This window comes from Notolepis coatsorum, assembly GCF_963971535.1.
Source record: "Notolepis coatsorum genome assembly, chromosome: 3".
Lineage (NCBI taxonomy): Eukaryota > Metazoa > Chordata > Actinopteri > Aulopiformes > Paralepididae > Notolepis > Notolepis coatsorum.
In genome coordinates this window covers 16,781,333-16,806,411 of record NC_140167.1, presented here as the reverse complement: position 1 = coordinate 16,806,411, position 25,079 = coordinate 16,781,333, and the positions used below count along the sequence as shown (strand labels likewise).

The 25,079-nt window shown below is 43.7% G+C and overlaps 1 protein-coding gene across 1 annotated transcript in view; it reads left to right on the top strand.

The window, feature by feature from the left end:
* Nucleotides 1-25,079, top strand: part of atrn (attractin) — a gene marked incomplete at its 3' end in the record, with an annotated part of 181,716 nt that overhangs the window by 102,247 nt on the left and 54,390 nt on the right. Inside the window, exons 10-11 of the mRNA XM_084309803.1 lie at nucleotides 1,152-1,306; nucleotides 13,635-13,719. Coding sequence (XP_084165929.1) covers nucleotides 1,152-1,306; nucleotides 13,635-13,719 — 240 coding nt within the window. The remainder of the gene's footprint in view (nucleotides 1-1,151; nucleotides 1,307-13,634; nucleotides 13,720-25,079) is intronic.

The following is a 25,079-nucleotide window of genomic DNA, read 5'->3' as shown; positions in this document are numbered from 1 at the left end:
GTGACTTCAGTGTCCTCCATTTTTATGTCCATCTTCTTTATCAGATTCAGATTATTGTTATTGTCACAGCTTTTTTTTTTATGTAGCAAAATATCAGATGCTTGTTTTCCCCCGCCTCCTCAACCATAGTCGTTTTGTAAACAGTACAACATATTTTCTATCTATACAAACTATAAACTAAAGCTACTGTATAAACTAAACATAATACACAATGTATATTATATCTATACAAACTATTCTATACTAACTGTATAAATAAGCTATTGTTAATTTGCACATGCAGGTCAGTTCAGGGGCGTGACCAGTTCACACTGGAATCTGAAATTGGCCACATTTTAGAAATAATGTGAACACAGTCGGAAAACAAATCAGATCTGAGCAATTAACCAGAATTGAGTGCTGAGGCTTGCAGTGTGAAACGTAGACTTAGTGAACTGCAGACACTATTTCCTAAACCATCTGTTCGACGGTCTTCAATTTGGGCCTACTGCATTTGGAAAATGGGTGTATGAAATATCTTACAGGGTCTGCTCTCTGGTGGAGCTCAGCTGAGCTCTCGAGACAGTTTTATGTCTCGAGCGGCTGGGTAGTGTCGAGGTCTAAACACTCGCCTACCACCGCAGAGACTCCAGCTGTCAGCGGTACCTCCGGCTCGGCCAGTCATCCCTACTAACGCAATAATTGTCAGTGTTCACGGGTAGGAAGCCGGTGGGGTGTGTGAGTCCTGGTCGTTGCAATAACGACTATTGTTCTGGTCGGGGCGCCTGTTCAGCAGGGGAGGGGATCTGGGGGAGAGATAGTGTGTGAACCTCTGCACGCGTTACGTTCTCCCAGTGAAACTCCTCGCTGTCAGGTGAAAAGAAGAGGCTGGCGCCTCCACATGTATCGGAGGAGGCGTGTTGTACTGTAGTCTACACCCTCCCCAGACGGACAGTAGGGCAGTGCAACGACAGGGAAGGGAATTGACTACAAAACTACTAAATTGAGGGATGGGAGGAAAGTTAGAAAAAAAAATAAAAAAAAAAGAGTATCACATATCATGTCTTCTTCATAACTATAAATAAATATTCACATTGAAAATTGTCGAAAATACCCTTTTTGATGATTTGACTTCTTGACCACTTGTCTCCGTCTCTTTTGTCTCCGTCCAGGACGGTCCTGAAGGACAGCGGGTTCTTCCGGTACCTCCACACGGCGGTGATCGTGAGCGGGACCATGCTGGTGTTTGGAGGGAACACGCACAACGACACCTCCATGAGCCACGGGGCCAAGTGCTTCTCCTCGGACTTCATGGCCTACGACCTGGGTCAGTACAGCACCCATCACACACTACGACCTGGGTCCAGTTACAGCACCCATCACACACTACGACCTGGGTCCAGTTATAGCACCTATCACACACTACCACCTGGGTCCAGTTACAGCACCTATCACACACTACCACCTGGGTCCAGTTACAGCACCTATCACACACTACCACCTGGGTCCAGTTACAGCACCTATCACACACTACCACCTGGGTCCAGTTACAGCACCTATCACACACTACCACCTGGGTCCAGTTACAGCACCTATCACACACTACCACCTGGGTCCAGTTACAGCACCTATCACACACTACCACCTGGGTCCAGTTACAGCACCTATCACACACTACCACCTGGGTCCAGTTACAGCACCTATCACGCACTACCACCTGGGTCCAGTTACAGCACCTATCACACACTACCACCTGGGTCCAGTTACAGCACCTATCACACACTACCACCTGGGTCCAGTTACAGCACCTATCACACACTACCACCTGGGTCCAGTTACAGCACCTATCACACACTCGGCCCCTATCAGACTTAACCCTTTCACTGCCACACGACAGCCGGTTAACCCTTTCACTGTGACAATACAGAAGGTTAGCCCTTTACTATCACACAACCGACGGCGATGCTCCATCATTAGCATCATTAGCGGAGCATCGCCGTCGGTTGTGTGATAGTAAAGGGTTAACCTTCTGTCGTGTGGCAGTGAAAGGGTTAAAGGTAGAGTCTGTAACGTCGACTCGACAGCAACCTCTAGGCAAGAGAGGTCCGCTTGGTATTTCACTTTGTTTACATTTCTTTTGTTTGCTCTGATGCCACCTTTTCTCGGTCCTTGCCCCACAATGATGGAAACGAACTGCCCAACACAGTTAGGGCAGCCGAAACCCGTCCAATCTTTCGCCGTCGACTGAAGACTCATTTCTTCGACCATTAACTGAAATAAAAAATCTAACCCTAACTAACCTTACTCACTGTCATGCACTTGTCCTAATAAACTAACCTACACTGTAGCACTCAACACTTTGATGAACATTGTTACTCAGCTGATAAGAGTTGTGCCCTTCCTGATGACCTGTCGTACAGAACTTGTAAGTCGCTTTGGATAAAAGCGTCAGCTAAATGACTAAATGTAAATGTGTTGTGTGGGATGGAGTTGGAGAAATTCACACTGTATAATTTAATACAGTAAAAGTTAATATATAGATATATATCTATATTACATTATATATACATTTATATAGACAGTATATATATTAAACCATATAATAACTCTATAGTCAATTAAACTGTGAATTTCTCTCCTGACAGCAGTAGCAGCAACCCCCTCCTCTATCCCTGCTCAACTCCAAACCACACATCAGACCAAAACAAAACAAACAATGCAAACAATACCAAGCGACTGTAGGCGCCTATATGCAGGGTGGGAAGTTGGCAACAACCGCCACCCAAATGCTGGTACATGTAGTCTGTGGCGGTATGTTTTGTCTACTAGAATAGAATAGAATCTTTATTGTCATTGTTCGTTGTACCAACAATGACAATAACGATTCTATTCTATTCTATTCTACTGTACTAGACACTTAAACCAACCAACCATTCTAAAAGTATATTTACCTGGTAGAATACGGAAAGTGTCTGGTGAATTTATGAATGGGTAAAGAATTTAGTTTGTCACCCTGGTAACCACGTACACAATGAATTCAGACGCCTTTTCATCCTCTCTGAACTTTTCTCGTCTGAACAAAACGGACACAAATCTGGCGGAGACAGACCTCATTACACCCCGTCCAGAAAACTAATCGAAAAGGAACTACAAACGGACGACGTAGACGGACATAAACAACGGATCAATGCCGCTGGGGCCCTGGCTGACTGAGCACACAGGCTGGGGCTATAGCCATGGTCTAGTATGGTATGGTAGGGTTGGGTTTGTGTCTCCATCAGCTGTGTTCAGCCTGGCTGGGGCTAGCCATGGTGTAGGTAGGGTTTATGTCTCTTTGGTCGCTAGGCAACCTTTAAAAATCCACACCACCAACTGTGGTACACAAGCTGAACCACGATGATACAACAGTCGGGGTCCGGCCATGTTTGACCAGGTTCTAAAGACAATGGAGACGCTCACTGTGTGGACGACCACGGCTAAAGCCCCGGCTAGCGGAGACGAGGCGCCTGTCTTTTGCAGCGACGCCCTGCATCCACATACTACTACGCACCAGGGAGCTGTCCAGTGCGTAGCTCTGACTCCACTCGAGCCGTTGGGGGGTTAAGTGCTTCGTTCAAGGGCAGACAAGTGCTAAAGCTCTCGAGGGGGGCGGAGGAGAGCTCCACTCGTCACCATCACTTCCCGCTTGTCTAGATTAGCCGGTCGGGGCACTCAAATCAGCGACCCCCTCCCCCCCCTGCACGGTCACGACCTCATCCCACTAACCTCCGGTCCCACTTCGCGGGGGCAAATCACACGCACGTTTATTTTGCATGATGATGAAGTAAAAAAAACGGATGAAAAAGTTGATAGTTGGCAATTACTGCAGAAGTCCCCCCCCCCCCCCCAGTAATCAAAAGTGCGATCGAGGTTCTCTCTCTGGCTGAGTCCTCGTGTCCCTCTCTGAGTCCTCGTGTCGCTCTCTGAGTCCTCGTGTCCCTCGCTGGCTGAGTCCTCGTGTCCCTCTCTGAGTCCTCGTGTCTCTCTCTGAGTCCTCGTGTCTCTCTCTGAGTCCTCGTGTCCCTCTCTGAGTCCTCGTGTCTCTCTCTGAGTCCTCGTGTCCCTCTCTGAGTCCTCGTGTCTCTCTCTGAGTCCTCGTGTCTCTCTCTGAGTCCTCGTGTCTCTCTCTGAGTCCTCGTGTCGCTCTCTGAGTCCTCGTGTCTCTCTCTGAGTCCTCGTGTCCCTCGCTGGCTGAGTCCTCGTGTCCCTCTCTGAGTCCTCGTGTCCCTCTCTGAGTCCTCGTGTCTCTCTCTGAGTCCTCGTGTCTCTCTCTGAGTCCTCGTGTCCCTCGCTGGCTGAGTCCTCGTGTCCCTCTCTGAGTCCTCGTGTCTCTCTCTGAGTCCTCGTGTCTCTCTCTGAGTCCTCGTGTCTCTCTCTGAGTCCTCGTGTCCCTCTCTGAGTCCTCGTGTCTCTCTCTGAGTCCTCGTGTCTCTCTCTGAGTCCTCGTGTCTCTCTCTGAGTCCTCGTGTCCCTCTCTGAGTCCTCGTGTCTCTCTCTGAGTCCTCGTGTCTCTCTCTGAGTCCTCGTGTCTCTCTCTGAGTCCTCGTGTCTCTCTCTGAGTCCTCGTGTCTCTCTCTGAGTCCTCGTGTCCCTCTCTGAGTCCTCGTGTCCCTCTCTGAGTCCTCTTGTCCCTCGCTGAGTCCTCGTGTCTCTCTCTGAGTCCTCGTGTCTCTCTCTGAGTCCTCGTGTCTCTCTCTGAGTCCTCGTGTCCCTCGCTGGCTGAGTCCTCGTGTCCCTCTCTGAGTCCTCGTGTCCCTCGCTGGCTGAGTCCTCGTGTCCCTCTCTGAGTCTTCGTGTCTCTCTCTGAGTCCTCGTGTCTCTCTCTGAGTCCTCGTGTCTCTCTCTGAGTCCTCGTGTCTCTCTCTGAGTCCTCGTGTCCCTCTCTGAGTCCTCGTGTCCCTCTCTGAGTCCTCGTGTCTCTCTCTGAGTCCTCGTGTCTCTCTCTGAGTCCTCGTGTCTCTCTCTGAGTCCTCGTGTCTCTCTCTGAGTCCTCGTGTCTCTCTCTGAGTCCTCGTGTCTCTCTCTGAGTCCTCGTGTCCCTCTCTGAGTCCTCGTGTCTCTCTCTGAGTCCTCGTGTCTCTCTCTGAGTCCTCGTGTCCCTCTCTGAGTCCTCGTGTCCCTCTCTGAGTCCTCGTGTCTCTCTCTGAGTCCTCGTGTCCCTCTCTGAGTCCTCGTGTCTCTCTCTGAGTCCTTGTGTCCCTCGCTGAGTCCTCGTGTCCCTCTCTGAGTCTTCGTGTCTCTCTCTGAGTCCTCGTGTCTCTCTCTGAGTCCTCGTGTCTCTCTCTGAGTCCTCGTGTCCCTCTCTGAGTCCTCGTGTCCCTCGCTGGCTGAGTCCTCGTGTCCCTCTCTGAGTCCTCGTGTCTCTCTCTGAGTCCTCGTGTCTCTCTCTGAGTCCTCGTGTCCCTCTCTGAGTCCTCGTGTCCCTCTCTGAGTCCTCGTGTCCCTCTCTGAGTCCTCGTGTCCCTCGCTGGCTGAGTCTTCATGTCTCTCTCTGAGTCTTCATGTCTCTCTCTGAGTCCTCGTGTCCCTCTCTGAGTCCTCGTGTCCCTCTCTGAGTCCTCGTGTCCCTCGCTGAGTCCTCGTGTCCCTCGCTGAGTCCTCGTGTCCCTCGCTGGCTGAGTCTTCATGTCCCTCTCTGAGTCCTCATGTCCCTCTCTGAGTCCTCATGTCCCTCTCTGAGTCCTCATGTTCCTCATGTCCCTCTCTGAGTCCTCATGTCCCTCTCTGAGTCCTCGTGTCCCTCTCTGAGTCCTCGTGTCCCTCTCTGAGTCTTCGTGTCTCTCTGAGTCTTCATGTCCCTCGCTGTAAACACGGCTCAGATTGAGCTCCTCGTTAATGGGGCTCGTCGGTCCCCCCGCGGTCGGCGAGATGGCAGCCAGTTCCCCCGTCATTACCAGGTGATTGACAGCCGGTGAAATTTCAATCTCCAGGGAATGAGAACCCCCCCCCCCCGCCCTCCCCTCCCTCTAGGTAACTGGCTTTGTTCACCAGGAGAATTGCATTACAGGGGTTGAAACGGTTCCAACAATAACGACCCCTTTTCAGGCTCTTTCCTCACGGGTGTCGACAGGATGGGATAATTGATTGTAGGACCACGTATAGATCGACGACATTAAACGAGCCGCGTCCCGTTTTTTAAACTCGTTCACTCTACACTACACTCTTTTTGAAACGGCGCAATTAAGAGTCGACTCTGCCCAATCATCCGCCGATGGCGACTAATTGTTCCACATACGTTCCTCGGAGAGGCTTCTCTGTCTTTTGAGTGTCATCCAAGTGGCTGAATTCTAACTCTATAAGTGATCCGTCCCAGCTGTGACCCCCTCTCGTCCCCGACGTCCCGTCCCACTCCATAATTGGACGGGGGGGGGAAAGTCTCACGGAGCCGTCTCCTCGTCCCCAGCCCAACAGCTGTGAGGACGCCGCTGGTGGCAGCTCTGTAATTGTCTGGTAATTACGGTCGAGATGGGCTGAGCTCAGAGGACTAATTGCCCCTCCTTAACAAGCTGAACTCAATTAGAGCGTAGGATTTAAGGGCTGTTTACCGTCCTGACATTGGTGAACGTATGAGGTAATAAATCTGGCTCAACTCTGGCCCCTTGTCGCCAGGGGGGCGCACTACCGGCCGTCGCCACTGGAGGGCAGCGTCGGACTGTGGATGTTGTGTCACACACTCACTGTATGTACTGTATCCTCCCGGGTGGCCGTCGCTCTCACCAGCACTCTCTTGCACCGGGTGGAGACGCCTTCGTCACGACTGTCGAGCCGGTCTTTCACCTTCAGACTCTGTCGTCGCATCTTTTTTCACCTCTGACTCATGGTGTGTTATTTTTAACTCAGAGTGCCGACTGAGACATGATATGTTATTATTATGTGCTGAGTCATTATATGATATTTTCACCTCTGTGCCGCCTGGTGGTGTTACGTTATTATCACATGACAATTGCATTTCTTATCGCTTTCCAGTAGGGCTGTCAAGTAAAAAAAAACATTGAGTTGTCAACTAATAATGGATTAGATGATTAAATTAACACATCTAACACTCATCGTTTTTCCCACTTGGAATCGTGCAGAAGAACCTCTTTGAATCTAACCCCTACCCAGAGATGTGCTTATAATCTTTCAGGAAATAAAATATGGAAAACAATCAATCAACTAACAAAACCTTGGTCGATTAAGACCAAACCAACCAGTTAACCGACTATTTGACTAAGAGGGGACATCCCTACTGTTTATATGTACAGTATGTGTTAATACATGTCAGGAGAGGGCAGCTCTACTGTTTATATGTACAGTATGTGTTAATACATGTCATGAGGGGGCAGCTCTACTGTTTATATGTACAGTATGTGTTAATACATGTCATGAGGGGGCAGCTCTACTGTTTATATGTACAGTATGTGTTAATACGTGTCAGGAGGGGACAGCTCTACTGTTTATATGTACAGTATGTGTTAATACATGTCATGAGGGGGCAGCTCTACTGTTTATATGTACAGTATGTGTTAATACGTGTCAGGAGGGGGCAGCTCTACTGTTTATATGTACAGTATGTGTTAATACGTGTCAGGAGGGAGCAGCTCTACTGTTTATATGTACAGTATGTGTTAATACATGTCAGGAGGGAGCAGCTCTACTGTTTATATGTACAGTATGTGTTAATACGTGTCAGGAGGGGGCAGCTCTACTGTTTATATGTACAGTATGTGTTAATACATGTCAGCAGGGAGCAGCTCTACTGTTTATATGTACAGTATGTGTTAATACATGTCAGGGGGCAGCTCTACTGTTTATATGTACAGTATGTGTTAATACATGTCAGGGGGCAGCTCTACTGTTTATATGTACAGTATGTGTTAATACATGTCATGAGGGGGCAGCTCTACTGTTTATATGTACAGTATGTGTTAATACGTGTCAGGGGCAGCTCTACTGTTTATATGTACAGTATGTGTTAATATGTGTCATGAGGGGGCAGCTCTACTGTTTATATGTACAGTATGTGTTAATACGTGTCAGGAGGGGGCAGCTCTACTGTTTATATGTACAGTATGTGTTAATACGTGTCAGGAGGGAGCAGCTCTACTGTTTATATGTACAGTATGTGTTAATACGTGTCAGGAGGGAGCAGCTCTACTGTTTATATGTACAGTATGTGTTAATACGTGTCAGGAGGGAGCAGTTCTACTGTTTATATGTACAGTATGTGTTAATACGTGTCAGGAGGGAGCAGCTCTACTGTTTATATGTACAGTATGTGTTAATACGTGTCAGGAGGGGGCAGCTCTACTGTTTATATGTACAGTATGTGTTAATACGTGTCATGAGGGGGCAGCTCTACTGTTTATATGTACAGTATGTGTTAATACGTGTCAGGAGGGGGCAGCTCTACTGTTTATATGTACAGTATGTGTTAATACGTGTCAGGAGGGAGCAGCTCTACTGTTTATATGTACAGTATGTGTTAATACGTGTCAGGAGGGAGCAGCTCTACTGTTTATATGTACAGTATGTGTTAATACGTGTCAGGAGGGAGCAGCTCTACTGTTTATATGTACAGTATGTGTTAATACGTGTCAGGAGGGGGCAGCTCTACTGTTTATATGTACAGTATGTGTTAATACGTGTCAGGAGGGGGCAGCTCTACTGTTTATATGTACAGTATGTGTTAATACATGTCAGGAGGGGGCAGTTCTACTGTTTATATGTACAGTATGTGTTAATACGTGTCAGGAGGGGGCAGTTCTACTGTTTATATGTACAGTATGTGTTAATACATGTCAGGAGGGGGCAGTTCTACTGTTTATATGTACAGTATGTGTTAATACATGTCAGGGGCAGCTCTACTGTTTATATGTACAGTATGTGTTAATACGTGTCAGGGGCAGCTCTACTGTTTATATGTACAGTATGTGTTAATACATGTCAGGAGCAGCTCTACTGTTTATATGTACAGTATGTGTTAATACGTGTCAGGAGGGGGCAGCTCTACTGTTTATATGTACAGTATGTGTTAATACATGTCAGGGGCAGCTCTACTGTTTATATGTACAGTATGTGTTAATACATGTCAGGGGCAGCTCTACTGTTTATATGTACAGTATGTGTTAATACATGTCAGGAGCAGCTCTACTGTTTATATGTACAGTATGTGTTAATACATGTCATGAGGGAGCAGCTCTACTGTTTATATGTACAGTATGTGTTAATACGTGTCAGGGGCAGCTCTACTGTTTATATGTACAGTATGTGTTAATACGTGTCAGGAGGGGGCAGCTCTACTGTTTATATGTACAGTATGTGTTAATACGTGTCAGGAGGGGGCAGCTCTACTGTTTATATGTACAGTATGTGTTAATACGTGTCAGGAGGGGGCAGCTCTACTGTTTATATGTACAGTATGTGTTAATACGTGTCATGAGGGAGCAGTTCTACTGTTTATATGTACAGTATGTGTTAATACGTGTCAGGAGGGAGCAGCTCTACTGTTTATATGTACAGTATGTGTTAATACATGTCAGGAGGGGGCAGCTCTACTGTTTATATGTACAGTATGTGTTAATACGTGTCAGGAGGGGGCAGCTCTACTGTTTATATGTACAGTATGTGTTAATACGTGTCAGGAGGGGGCAGTTCTACTGTTTATATGTACAGTATGTGTTAATACATGTCAGGAGCAGCTCTACTGTTTATATGTACAGTATGTGTTAATACGTGTCAGCAGGGGGCAGTTCTACTGTTTATATGTACAGTATGTGTTAATACATGTCAGGAGGGGGCAGTTCTACTGTTTATATGTACAGTATGTGTTAATACATGTCAGGAGGGGGCAGCTCTACTGTTTATATGTACAGTATGTGTTAATACATGTCAGGAGGGGGCAGCTCTACTGTTTATATGTACAGTATGTGTTAATACATGTCAGGAGCAGCTCTACTGTTTATATGTACAGTATGTGTTAATACGTGTCAGCAGGGGGCAGTTCTACTGTTTATATGTACAGTATGTGTTAATACGTGTCAGCAGGGGGCAGTTCTACTGTTTATATGTACAGTATGTGTTAATACGTGTCATGAGGGAGCAGCTCTACTGTTTATATGTACAGTATGTGTTAATACGTGTCATGAGGGAGCAGCTCTACTGTTTATATGTACAGTATGTGTTAATACGTGTCAGGAGGAGCAGCTCTACTGTTTATATGTACAGTATGTGTTAATACGTGTCAGGAGGGAGCAGCTCTACTGTTTATATGTACAGTATGTGTTAATACATGTCAGGAGCGGGCAGTTCTACTGTTTATATGTACAGTATGTGTTAATACATGTCAGGGGGCAGCTCTACTGTTTATATGTACAGTATGTGTTAATACGTGTCAGGAGGCAGTTCTACTGTTTATATGTACAGTATGTGTTAATACGTGTCAGGAGGGGGCAGCTCTACTGTTTATATGTACAGTATGTGTTAATACATGTCAGGGGGCAGCTCTACTGTTTATATGTACAGTATGTGTTAATACGTGTCAGGAGGCAGTTCTACTGTTTATATGTACAGTATGTGTTAATACGTGTCAGGAGGGGGCAGCTCTACTGTTTATATGTACAGTATGTGTTAATACATGTCAGGAGGAGCAGTTCTACTGTTTATATGTACAGTATGTGTTAATACGTGTCAGGAGGAGCAGCTCTACTGTTTATATGTACAGTATGTGTTAATACGTGTCAGGAGGGAGCAGCTCTACTGTTTATATGTACAGTATGTGTTAATACGTGTCAGGAGGGAGCAGCTCTACTGTTTATATGTACAGTATGTGTTAATACATGTCATGAGGGAGCAGTTCTACTGTTTATATGTACAGTATGTGTTAATACGTGTCAGGAGGGAGCAGCTCTACTGTTTATATGTACAGTATGTGTTAATACATGTCATGAGGGGGCAGCTCTACTGTTTATATGTACAGTATGTGTTAATACGTGTCAGGAGGGGGCAGCTCTACTGTTTATATGTACAGTATGTGTTAATACATGTCAGGAGGGGGCAGCTCTACTGTTTATATGTACAGTATGTGTTAATACATGTCAGGGGGCAGCTCTACTGTTTATATGTACAGTATGTGTTAATACATGTCAGGAGGGAGCAGCTCTACTGTTTATATGTACAGTATGTGTTAATACGTGTCAGGAGGGGGCAGCTCTACTGTTTATATGTACAGTATGTGTTAATACGTGTCAGGGGCAGTTCTACTGTTTATATGTACAGTATGTGTTAATACATGTCAGGAGCAGGCAGCTCTACTGTTTATATGTACAGTATGTGTTAATACGTGTCAGGAGGGGGCAGCTCTACTGTTTATATGTACAGTATGTGTTAATACGTGTCAGGAGGGGGCAGCTCTACTGTTTATATGTACAGTATGTGTTAATACGTGTCAGGAGGGGGCAGCTCTACTGTTTATATGTACAGTATGTGTTAATACATGTCAGGAGGGGGCAGCTCTACTGTTTATATGTACAGTATGTGTTAATACATGTCATGAGGGGGCAGCTCTACTGTTTATATGTACAGTATGTGTTAATACGTGTCAGGAGGGGGCAGCTCTACTGTTTATATGTACAGTATGTGTTAATACATGTCAGGGGGGGACAGTTCTACTGTTTATATGTACAGTATGTGTTAATACGTGTCAGGAGGGGGCAGCTCTACTGTTTATATGTACAGTATGTGTTAATACGTGTCAGGAGGGAGCAGTTCTACTGTTTATATGTACAGTATGTGTTAATACATGTCAGGGGCAGCTCTACTGTTTATATGTACAGTATGTGTTAATACATGTCATGAGGGGGCAGTTCTACTGTTTATATGTACAGTATGTGTTAATACGTGTCAGGAGGGGGCAGTTCTACTGTTTATATGTACAGTATGTGTTAATACATGTCATGAGGGGGCAGCTCTACTGTTTATATGTACAGTATGTGTTAATACATGTCAGGAGCAGCTCTACTGTTTATATGTACAGTATGTGTTAATACGTGTCAGGAGGGGGCAGTTCTACTGTTTATATGTACAGTATGTGTTAATACATGTCATGAGGGGGCAGCTCTACTGTTTATATGTACAGTATGTGTTAATACGTGTCAGGAGGGAGCAGCTCTACTGTTTATATGTACAGTATGTGTTAATACGTGTCAGGAGGGGCAGCTCTACTGTTTATATGTACAGTATGTGTTAATACGTGTCAGGAGGGGGCAGCTCTACTGTTTATATGTACAGTATGTGTTAATACGTGTCAGGAGGGGGCAGCTCTACTGTTTATATGTACAGTATGTGTTAATACGTGTCAGGAGGGAGCAGCTCTACTGTTTATATGTACAGTATGTGTTAATACATGTCATGAGGGGGCAGCTCTACTGTTTATATGTACAGTATGTGTTAATACATGTCAGGAGGGAGCAGCTCTACTGTTTATATGTACAGTATGTGTTAATACATGTCAGGAGGGGGCAGCTCTACTGTTTATATGTACAGTATGTGTTAATACGTGTCAGGAGGGGGCAGCTCTACTGTTTATATGTACAGTATGTGTTAATACGTGTCAGGAGGGGGCAGCTCTACTGTTTATATGTACAGTATGTGTTAATACATGTCATGAGGGGGCAGCTCTACTGTTTATATGTACAGTATGTGTTAATACGTGTTAGGAGGGGGCAGCTCTACTGTTTATATGTACAGTATGTGTTAATACATGTCAGCAGGGAGCAGCTCTACTGTTTATATGTACAGTATGTGTTAATACGTGTCAGGAGGGGACAGTTCTACTGTTTATATGTACAGTATGTGTTAATACATGTCATGAGGGAGCAGCTCTACTGTTTATATGTACAGTATGTGTTAATACGTGTCAGGAGGGGGCAGCTCTACTGTTTATATGTACAGTATGTGTTAATACGTGTCAGGAGGGGACAGTTCTACTGTTTATATGTACAGTATGTGTTAATACGTGTCAGGAGGGGGCAGCTCTACTGTTTATATGTACAGTATGTGTTAATACGTGTCAGGAGGGAGCAGCTCTACTGTTTATATGTACAGTATGTGTTAATACGTGTCAGGAGGGGACAGCTCTACTGTTTATATGTACAGTATGTGTTAATACATGTCAGCAGGGGGCAGCTCTACTGTTTATATGTACAGTATGTGTTAATACGTGTCAGGAGGGGGCAGCTCTACTGTTTATATGTACAGTATGTGTTAATACGTGTCATGAGGGGGCAGCTCTACTGTTTATATGTACAGTATGTGTTAATACGTGTCAGGAGGGAGCAGTTCTACTGTTTATATGTACAGTATGTGTTAATACATGTCAGGAGGGGCCAGTTCTACTGTTTATATGTACAGTATGTGTTAATACATGTCATGAGGGGGCAGCTCTACTGTTTATATGTACAGTATGTGTTAATACGTGTCAGGAGGGAGCAGTTCTACTGTTTATATGTACAGTATGTGTTAATACGTGTCAGGAGGGGCCAGTTCTACTGTTTATATGTACAGTATGTGTTAATACGTGTCAGCAGGGCTCAGTGTGTGTCAGAGTTTGACCTCTATCCGTCTCGTTCTCTCCTCAGCGTGTGATGAGTGGTCCGTTCTGCCCAGACCAGACCTCCACCATGACGTCAACCGCTTCGGACATTCTGCAGTCTACAGTGACAGGTACACACAGGCCTGGCCCTCCATTATTGTAATCACCTGCGTCACTCTGTGTGTCTGTCTGTCTGTCTGTCTGTCTGTCTGTCTGTCTGTCTGTCTGTCTGTCTGTCTGTCTGTCTGTCTCCGTCCGTCCGTCGAATAACCTTGTCCGATTTGGCAAAGATTTGGTGGATAAGTTGACTGACTGTCAGCCAAATACTTGCACTATTGGATCATTTATTTATTACACCCGAGCAGAGTGAAGCACTGGAGGGGATATTGCAATCACTGTCTGTCTGTCTGCACCAGCAATAACTTCTACAATTCTGATCCCATTTGGCTAAAACATCGCACATACACTGACAGTAGGCCAAGGACCTGAATTAGTATATTTAATTCTGGTCCTTGGAATCCTAGGAATATTGATTTGATTTGATAGTTTATTTGATAGGGACAGCACATGTTAATGAACATCAAGTGCAAAGAATATAAAATGTAAACATGCCGGGTTGTAGCAGAAATGCTAATTTACACCCGTAGTCCCTAAGCAGGAGACGGCAAAACTCTTTCAAATAATTAGCCTGCATCCAGCGCCAAGAACGGCGAAAGTCGTTATTTCCCGCCATGCGTTGAACGCCAACAACGTCGTACGCCGTTTTTTAAATCAATATTTCATTTTTTCGCCATGGCATTCATAATTCATCCAGCCAACCTCCGGAGCTGCAGCGGGACCCTGAATGAGATTCTTTAGGGATGCTTTTGAATAAATAATTAAGGACACGTAAATAATGAAGACAATATGGCAGCGATACCCGGGAGGATATTATTTACTGTGATTATAGGCTAGGTATTAGGCCAAGCACCCAAATCACAATAGGAAAACAAATATATATATTTATTATTATTATTATTATTATTTATATTAGTGCTGTCAGGCGATTAAAAAAATTAATCTAATTAATTACAGGATTTGTAATTAATTAATCTAATTAATCGCATTTTAATCGCATTCCCATTTTATGCCTCATATTCTATATTCTATAATCATATTTCAAATTGCATGTGTCCGGATGGCAGAATTCAGTACTGTATCTACAAAACCTTCTGTTTAATCATCTTCCATCTATTAATTTGCTTAGATTTTTCAGGTCTGGTCAATTTGAGCATGGTGTTATTCACAGTCAAAGATAAAAAAAAAATTTATATTCTCATTTGGTTCATTACAATTTACTCAAAATAAAATGTTCATTCAATCAATCACCGCGCAGATTGATTGATTGAATGAAAATGTTATTAACAGATTGCAGAATGGGTACAATACAGTACGGCTCAATACACACAATTGTTAAGGGAATGCAGACCAGAGAAAGACTTTCGTCTTGTTTACATCAGCGTCCCCCATTTTCAATTCATAATGAATTGTAAGTAAGGGTGCAACTTGCACCGTGCAATCCATTCTTTTTGGATCTAGCCCACAGTATTTCTGACACTGGGAATACATTCCCTGAGATTCATAGATGTCCCTAGAATCAGATACCAAGAACATGCAAATGTACCATATTAAAAAAAATCTGTAAATGTGTATTCTACATGCTTATGGAATGAATGATACAAAAAAAAAAAAAAAAAATGTTGTAATTAATTTTGAGTTAATTTTCATAACGCGATTATTTGCTGTGTAATTAATTAATCTAATTAACGCGATAAACTGACAGCCCTAATTTATATATATTATTATTTATAACTACCAATACATGTCCTGAGAAAACTAACAAGATGGTTTGTATTACCGCAAGTTGGCTCATCAACCAATCCATTAAGGTAAAAGCATTGTGACAATCAATGATAAAAACAAGAAACAAGTTACATAAACTAAATCAGATACAAAATGATCACAGTTCTGGTATGCCTTAAGATGCCGTTTAAGATTGGTCTTGAACATGGGGTATGTAGGGCACTCTCTAATCACAACTGGTAGGCTATTCCAGTACTTACCACACCGTTTTTGCAAAGGTAGTATACCGAAAAGGCACCTCACAGTCCCCTCTACTGATGGCCCTGGTGGTAATGCCAGTGTCTGCTTTCTGTTGGATGAACTCATTCAATGGGGGAGGGGCAAGTCCATGCAGAACCTTGTACATGAAGCAAGTATATTTGAAAACTTGGAAATTCTCGAAACGTAGCATGTTATATTTTTCCAAAACATTAGTGATGAAATTAAATTGGTTTCCTATCAAATACTTTTATGGCTTTTTTGTAGAGTAATTCTATAGAGACCAGTTGATAAAACAGTACTCGATGTGTGAGTAAATGATTGAATGCAGAAACATCCTTGCAGCATTAACTGGCAGGCAAGGCCTGATCTGCCTGAAGTTTTCGATGTTAAACTTGACTGTTTGTCACATTCTTCACATGACTTTTGAAGGTCAATGTAGAGTCCAATGTGACCCCAAGATACTTGAACTCATTTACAATGTCCAGTCTTGAACATGGGTCATTACAGATGTCAGAGTTGCAGAGGCATCTTGTATTGATTTTGCAGATGTAAAAATTACACAGTCATCAGCATACATTTGGACATTGGTGTTTTGGCATGCATCAGGTAGGTCATTGATAAATAATGAGCACAGTATTGGCCCAAGACTTGAACCCTGTGGAAGGCCTGTATAACAGTCAAGGTAGGGAGATTTGACACCATCAACACAAACACATTGCTTTCTACTGGATAGATATGATTTCATCCACAAGAGAGCTCTTTCAGATACATTTAAATGGCTAAGTTTGGATAATAGAACCTGGTGGTTGACAGTATCAAATGCCCGCTTCAAATCAACGAAGACGGCACCAACACAGAAATGTGTGTCCAGTGAGTATTTTATTAAAGATATTCACCTAGAATATCTTTCAAATCGGTCAATGACGAGTATTTAATTTAAATTAATTTACCTCATTGTCCATAGAAGAGATACAGTATAAAGTGACACCTTTTGAGCGATACTACACAGGTTACTGCTCAGAGCCATTACTCCACAACTGACTGCTCTCTCCCTCACTTGGCGTAGTGCCTGAGTGGATCCTATCAGTGAAGGGATCAGATATTTCACGCACTGGGCGAGAGAGAATAGGGATCCCAGCGAATCTATTACATCAATATTGTGCCGACAGAACAGTTTAATTATAAATCTTCGCAATATGACCAATTGTTGTCTGTCATCTTGTTCTAATGAGGAAATGCCCACGTTATTAACATTTTAGAAATCTATCGCTCTATGTACGAAATTGATTATTCATTTCAGTAAATCTTAGTTACAACAAGGCAGTGTTGTAGGCGAGTCACTCATTCTTGAGTCGAGGTCGAGTCTCCATTACCCTAGTCCGAGTCCAAGTCCAAGTCATCAAGGTTGAGTCCACTCATCTCTGGCAGTCAAAGAGCTGACATACAAATAAAAAAGGTCTACATTAAACATAAATGACACAGCGGTCACCATTTCAAAGGGAGTTTATTTACTTTGCGACACAATAGCCAAAGAAATGCCATCAATAGCTTATGCCAAATAATTAGGGCCTATTACAAAATAAATGTACAAGTCCGAGTCATCAGTGCTCAAGTCCATAACATATAACACTGTATGATAGCCTGTATGATAGCCATGTACAATAACACTGTATATACTGTGTATATATATTTAACTATATATGAATATATCTGCATATATTCTTGTTTACATACCTGTATACATACCCACTCTGTGTACTGTACACACTATATATATATATCTGTTTATTTCCCATACCTACTCTTCATTAGTTATACCACTGGCCACTAGTAATATTACTACTAGGGGTGGGAATCACCAGAGGCCTCACAATACGATATGATCACGATACTTAAGTCACAATACGATAGTATTGCTATTCAAAATATATTGCGATATGCTGAGTATTGCGATATTAATATTGCGATATATTGCGATTTATTACCTTTTTTCAACTGCAAAGTAAAACTTTGTCAACATGTTTTATCTAATAAAATAAAGTTTTCAGTATGTTCATCTCACTTCAATCATTTTTATTGCAGCAAATGGGATTTTCTCAAGCAGACAGATGTCAACACTGTTTGGGTGCATGTACCTGACAAACTGTTTGTATTACAGTCATATTCCAACTTAACTGAATGCACACGTGTGTGTGTGCGTGTGGACTACTGCACTATTACAGGTATTGAAATGAATAATGCAACTTTCTAGTGCGGGTGTCACTTCTTGATCACAGAGGTGCAAACAAGTGGGTAGAAGGAGGTTCAGAGGATCCAGCGCATCAAAAAATTAACGACGAGAGCCTCCTTTGTTCTATAATGCAAGAGGCAAGTAAAGATAGAAATAACTCTGCAGCTTCATGTCCTCACTGCTAATAATTACACTCAAAGCATAGAGAATATGCACCGTGTTTAAAACCGTAAAAGACGTCCTTCGGGGTTTATCATTGTGGGTCCTTAACTCTTTGAGTGCCACCAACCCCATCGTACTGGCTGGCGCCAGCTTTTCTTAACCATTTTCACGATCTTTGCGAAGCTATTGTATATTATAGCTATGGAGACAATAGTATGGCTCATTTGACAGACACTATTTCTAGTCCAACATGTAAAAAAAGAGTTTGTTCGTTCACAATTCCAAGCTAAACATTGCCCCGTTTCACAAAAATCCAGGCTGGTTTCCTAGATTGTGAGATAAAGTGTGTTTTGTGCAGCGTATGCGCAAATCTCGCGGCTGCTCGCTTGACACCTATATTATTGCCAGGTCAAAGGTAAACACATGACCTTGTTTCTTCACAAAGCCGGGGGGGGGGGGGGGGGGGGGGTTGTTTATCCGACGCTGCATGCATACAAACGCATGTTTTATGATGGAGTTTCGGTAAAGTACACGTGAAACAGACATTACCTTTGGTTTAGAGGTACTCCATTTCTCACTTCGAGTCCAAAAGTGTCTTGAATCAGAACAGGATCAATACATATAACGTTAGGTAGCCCTCATCCGTCTTCATCTGCTCGGGCCAGACTATATACTGAGCCGAATAGGTTTCCTCATCGGTCGGTTTGATTATAGTTTTGATTATAGTCCAACATAGTCCATAGTCTGGTGGAAATGCACCTTATCGTCCATAATTATCATCCATATAATCCATTTAGTCTTTTTCATAATATCCAATAGTTCACTCTAGGCGATCATGTTTGTCGAACGTGTCCTGCTCACTGCTGCTCGCAAAGAGTCCCCAGTTGCTTGGGGGCTGTGGGGCTGGCACTAAGCTGGCCCATGCATGTTCATAAGGTAGGTGATACTGCCACCTAGTGAGATTCGATCGTCATTGCAATTCCAACATAGGTAGCTGTGCCAGGGTAACTCAGAGGGCTCCGGCCGAGTGTGTAGAACGGAGATCAAAGTAAAAAGATCAAAGGATCTAAAAACGAGATATTACGTTTTTGGCGCTCAAGCGTTGGCGGTGAAACACGAGATATTACGTTTTTGGCCGTGAATGAGTTAAAGGGGCACTTCACCAAAAAAAATTAAATGCAGATTGTAATATCAAAAACGCATTCACGGTTTTGCATACGTTCGTTTAGTTTGCCGGTTATTGAGCGTAAATGTGTGTTGTGTTAATTACAGCTCAATGAAATGATAAGGCAGCAGTCTATAAGACAAGGTGTTGCTATTTTCCCATCTACATCATTTCACGTTGCTGTAGTTAACACAACACAATGATTCAATGTCCCTGACGACATCACTAGTGGCCACATTCAAACTTGTTTACTCTGAATAATTGTCTGTGAGCTGTGAGTATTTTTGCTAATTCATACCAATTTGTACCAAAAAACAATGCAAATTTATTTAGCATGTAATCTCACACACATCCAAAAACGGATAAGATTATATTCAAATGTAATGTCATTATACAGCACAAGTACAGCACAGCGAAAAGAGGTTTTGCACTTTTTGTACACGTTTTGTTGTACTGTACTGCTGTATAATGAAAATAGATTTAAATCAAATTCGTTTTTTGGATATGTGTGAGATTACATGCAATTACATGAATCAGAGGATAAGTGGTTTTCAGTCAATTAATAAATAAGTACAGTTAAGTATAGCTGTAGGTGCGTGAGAACTGAGTACACAACAACTGGCTACAACTGGCACAGAGAGTGCTACCCTTCACACACACACACACACACACACACACACACACACACACACACACACACACACACACACACACACACACACACACACACACACACACACACACACACACACACACACACACACACACACACACACACACACACACACACACACACACACACACACACACACACACACACACACACACACACACACACACACACACACACACACACACACACACACACACACACACACACACACACACACACACACACACACACACACACACACACACACACACACACACACACACACACACACACACACACACACACACACACACACACACACACACACACACACACACACACACACACACACACACACACACACACACACACACACACACACACACACACACACACACACACGCCGCCCACTGTGTTAATGAAGAAGTCTTTATTTATAGCACACATTGCAACGTAGTCATGCAGCGACACACGCATGCGATGGGCGACACACAGGAAAAACACACGCATGCATCTTTTTTGGGTCGACGATTACATTTCTTCCCTGTGCTTCACCTATCCCGTCGTCCTTTCCCCCCAAGGGCAGCCGGGAGCAGACATGGGGGGCCGCACCCGGGGACCGATCCAAGTGCTCCTGTCCGTCTTCGTCAGCGTTAGCGATCTATTCTGCATGTTTTTCCATTGGATGTATCTCTCTTTATCTTCTGGGGGGGGGAACCCTTGCGAGCACGGGCGGAGAACATGCAAACTCCACACAGAAAGGCCTGGGAGATACACCACCTGGCATCCCGGCAACCTGGTCCCCAAGCTGGAATCAAACCCAGTACCTTCTTGCTGTGAGGCGACAGTGTTAACCACTACACCATGTGCCGCCTAATCACCCTGTTTATTATTCATACACGTCATCTGAGCATTAGACATCCATATGCATACCTTATGAAGGGGAAGGTAGGTACTGGTGGTACCAGAAGCGATGACCCATAGCTAAGCGTGTCTGGGTTCACCACGGAACCAGGCAGCATGAGGCACAATGCTGCTGCATATTAAACCAGACGATATGAAATATTAACGTTGTCCATTTGGATGTTTGTCTTGGTTTCTACTTACCGACTCGAGGCACTATAGAGGATTCATTCATTTGTTTGCTCATCCATCCATTCATCCCCTGAATGCATTTTAGAGGGTATCTGCGTCTTAAAACTATTACATTCATTGCATTTCATTTGCAAAGGTAGCTTGTATGGCGCGCAAGTGCAGTTCAGTGCCGCCGTTTTTGTTTTGTTTGTTTCACTAGTATGGTTGTGAAATTGGTATTACATTTACAGGGATGTGATTCCTCCGTTTTTAACCGGATTTCCAGTTTTTCTGAGCTAAAATCATGATAAATGTCCGTCAATTTGATTATATTTATATAATATTTTGATTTATATTTATAAAAGAAAAAAACGTTTATCTTTTTTTTTTTTACTTTAAAAAAAAAATATATATATATATATAAAGTTTGCCAATAGGTATGTATCAGTAGTATTGGCAGTGGTAGTAGTCGTAATAGTAATCCAGTCCATTTTTTTTATTTTCTAAAAAAATAAACTAGTTCAACACAGGTAACCACTTTTGTTTAATTTCTTTGATGGCTCAAATGTATGCTCTAGTCAGTGTCTAGTCGATTTTGTGTTTTGAGCACAACGTTCATCATAGATCTAGCCTCTTAATTTTGCTCTCAAAGTGCACCAGATTGATGCATTTAACTTTAAAAAAAAAAAAAAAAAAAAAAAAAAAAGCAGAGGGGCAGAGGGGCAGAGGTTCACCCACCACAGTCTCACTAAATCCTGTGGGAAACACTGAGGATTCAATTTTTTTTTACGCCTGTGGGTAGGGCGTTCCACATTGTTGTGGCATAATTGCGAAACGTGTTTAGTCCCTTGTTTGTATGATAACAAGCAAGCACAGTCTCTGGAGCGTAACAGTAAGAAGCATTTTGTATGAAAGTATTCTGTACTTCTGTATGACAACTATTAAAGAAACTTGAAACTTGAAACAAGCCTTTTAGTTCATGGTTCAAAGTAATGGGAAAAGGGTGCTAGCTCGCCATCAATCAGAAGCTAGCCACAAGACTTGCATTCACGCTCTCCAGCACACAGCCTCCCTGCCTGGCACAACAACCACAACAGTAGGGTCTATAGTCAGTCAGGACAGTAGCTCTACAAGTAGGCTCCCTTAAAACGGTAACGCTATAAAAAAAAATACAGTGGAGGTTAAAATAAGAATGACTTGGCCTGAAAAAAAGTTCAGTCAGGATTTTTTTTTTGCTTTAATCCTTGCGACTAGTACACGTTTGAAATGAGTCCGTCCATTAATCACTCTGTCCCCAACAAGTACAGATACAGCACTCAAAACTCAAACCTCTCATGCCTCTCTACCACTCTCTACCACTCCTCTATTGTTCTTGACCGGGCCAGATTTCACACCTCCACTTCCTCCCACAGGCTGGGCAGATTTTCATCTTAAATTTGTATTCGTCCCAAATGTCCCAGCCCCATCAGATTTCTTAGCTTTTTTCACTGTTTACTTATCATGCATTGCAACACTAATATATGGTCAGTACCCCAAGTCAGACTGCCCATATAAAAATTATTTTGGGGGTCTGAGGACAGTAGCCCCCGACCCCCTCCCTGGGGAAGCACTTAAGTTAACTACCCTCCCTTTGTTCCCCCAGCCAACACCCCCGGAAAATTAACACCTGAGTAGACTTAAGTGGCACACAAGCAGCAACAAGCAGCAGACAAGCAGCAGAATTGGTTTGATTTTTGAGCGCTGCGTCTAAGTTTGAAATGAGTCCATCCACTAATCACTCTGTCCCCAACAAGTACACGTTTGAAATGAGTCCATCCACTAATCACTCTGTCCCCAACAAGTACAAGTTTGAAATTAGTCCATCCACTAATCATACTGTCCCCAACAAGTACAAGTTTGAAATTAGTCCATCCACTAATTGCTTGCTGGGGGGCGGGGGGCAACAATTTGATCCTTGGATCAGATTTGTATCCTCTCAGTGCTGCAGTCTCTGACCCTGTCCTGGATCCTGATGTTGGAGTACCTACACAGAGGTACTCTGATGTCACAGTGGAGGCGGGGCCAGAGTGTGCAGCAGAGGTACTGTGACCTCACAGTGGAGGCGGGGCCAGAGTGTGCAGCAGAGGTACTGTGACCTCACAGTGGAGGCGGGGCCAGAGTGTGCAGCAGAGGTACTCTGATGTCACAGTGGAGGCGGGGCCAGAGTGTGCAGCAGAGGTACTCTGATGTCACAGTGGAGGCGGGGCGGTGGTGGAGGGAGTGAAGCCGATGTGCTGTAGTTGTGGTGGGGAGCATAGTGTAGCGTTTAGGGGGTGTGAGGTGATGAAGAAGGAGGTCGCGGATCGGAGAGTGAGAAGGGAGGGTAAGTTGTCGTATGCTGAGGCGGTTAGCAGGGTAGGACAGGGCAGCCAAGAAAGGGTGCAGGGGGTTGAAGGAGGGCATTTGGCAGAGAGGGTAGAGCAGGTGGAAAGAGAGGGGAAGGGAGGAGAAATTAGGTATTGTGGCCTTCGTGGCAGGGGTAGTTACTGGTATGGCAGAGGCTAAGGGTAAAACAGCGATGGTGAAGATGATTGTTAGGATAGCGGTTCAACATCTGGGATTGGAAGGTCTGGACTGGGAGGTGGTGCTTAGGGAATTGGCTGAGGGGGCTGCGAGGGACAAAGCAGCCCAGAAAAAGATCGCAGGGGGCAAGGAGGGTCCCGCGGAGGGGGGCTCAGGCAGGAAGTAGCAGCGTTAGCTGCACTCCAATGGACAATGTAGTTGATGACGGGGTCCAGTAGAAGAAGAAGAAGAAGGTGAAGTAGAAGAAGACGAAGAGCCCATACAAAGAATTGCGGAGGGCAGTAATACGCCACGATGCGTCTACACTGCCGGAAATTCAAATAAGAAGAAGAAGAAGATTGAATTTGTAATGCACTTTTTGTTCGCTGCGATCCCAAAGTGCTACACTACAGGGTTAAAACATAGTTAAAAAAATTAAATTGTTATTAGTAAAACTAATCAAATACAGACTAAAAATAAGATAAAAATAGAACATGGTTAATTAAAAACATAGTATAAACAGAAAATTCAAAAACAATAGCACAAGAAAATAAAAATAAAAAGCTAACAGTCAAAGGCCTTTTTGAACAGGTAGGTTTTCAGGCCTGCTTTAACACTTTCAGAGCCAGTGCTTAACCTTGATTTACCCGTTGAATGCCACCATCCACTTCAATGTTAGCTTAAAAACGCCTAATCTATGTTTTAAATTATGTGTCTAATCTGCCCGTCGCTTATCGTTTTCCAGTCAACATTGTCGAAGCGGATTGTTTTTTTATCCGTTCATTTTCGTTTTATAGCATTTTGAAAAGCCCTCGTTTTAAAGGAAAATATAAAGATTCCATGATAAAAGACATTTACTGGAACATTCTAGAATACACAAAAACTGTCATTTTTCGGCCTATTTATGAATCGTTTTCAAATAAACGCTAGATTATCGATAGTATATTATGTGTACGTATGCACGCTATAGAGGCGATCTGAAAAAATCGTTATTTCCTCATCAGCGCACAAACAGCCACATCACACATAGGGCAAACGCTGAAATCTCAGCGAATACAACTCTGATTATCCCAAGACTGGTCAAATAGATTCCTTACCTCAGATCAGATGTTCTCCAAAAAGATCATTCCAATTCCTGATCGCCATTCCAAATATCGATCACGCTTATTGATTGAGTATTGGCTGCTGTAAATATAATAAATAATAAAACTAGATATGACGTCCCTGGCACTCAAAGTGTTACTAGAGTCCAGGCTCTGTGGTGCCCTCAGCTGGATGGGGAGGCTGTTCCACAGGCGTGGTGCAGCCGTGCAGAAGGCTCGGTCACCCATGGTGCAGAGCCGGGTATTGGGGACCTGAAAGAGCAGGCTACCTGCGGATCTGAGGGTGTGCGGGTGGAGGATTGTGGAGTGATGAGTTCCTGAAGGTAGAGGGGTGCGTGTCCGTTTATGCAGTTATGGGTGAGCATCAGGATTTTGTAATTGAGACGGGGAGCCAGTGTAGTGAGTGGAGGATGGGGCTTATGTGATCGTGTTTACGGACGGATGATAAAAGGCTCCGAATG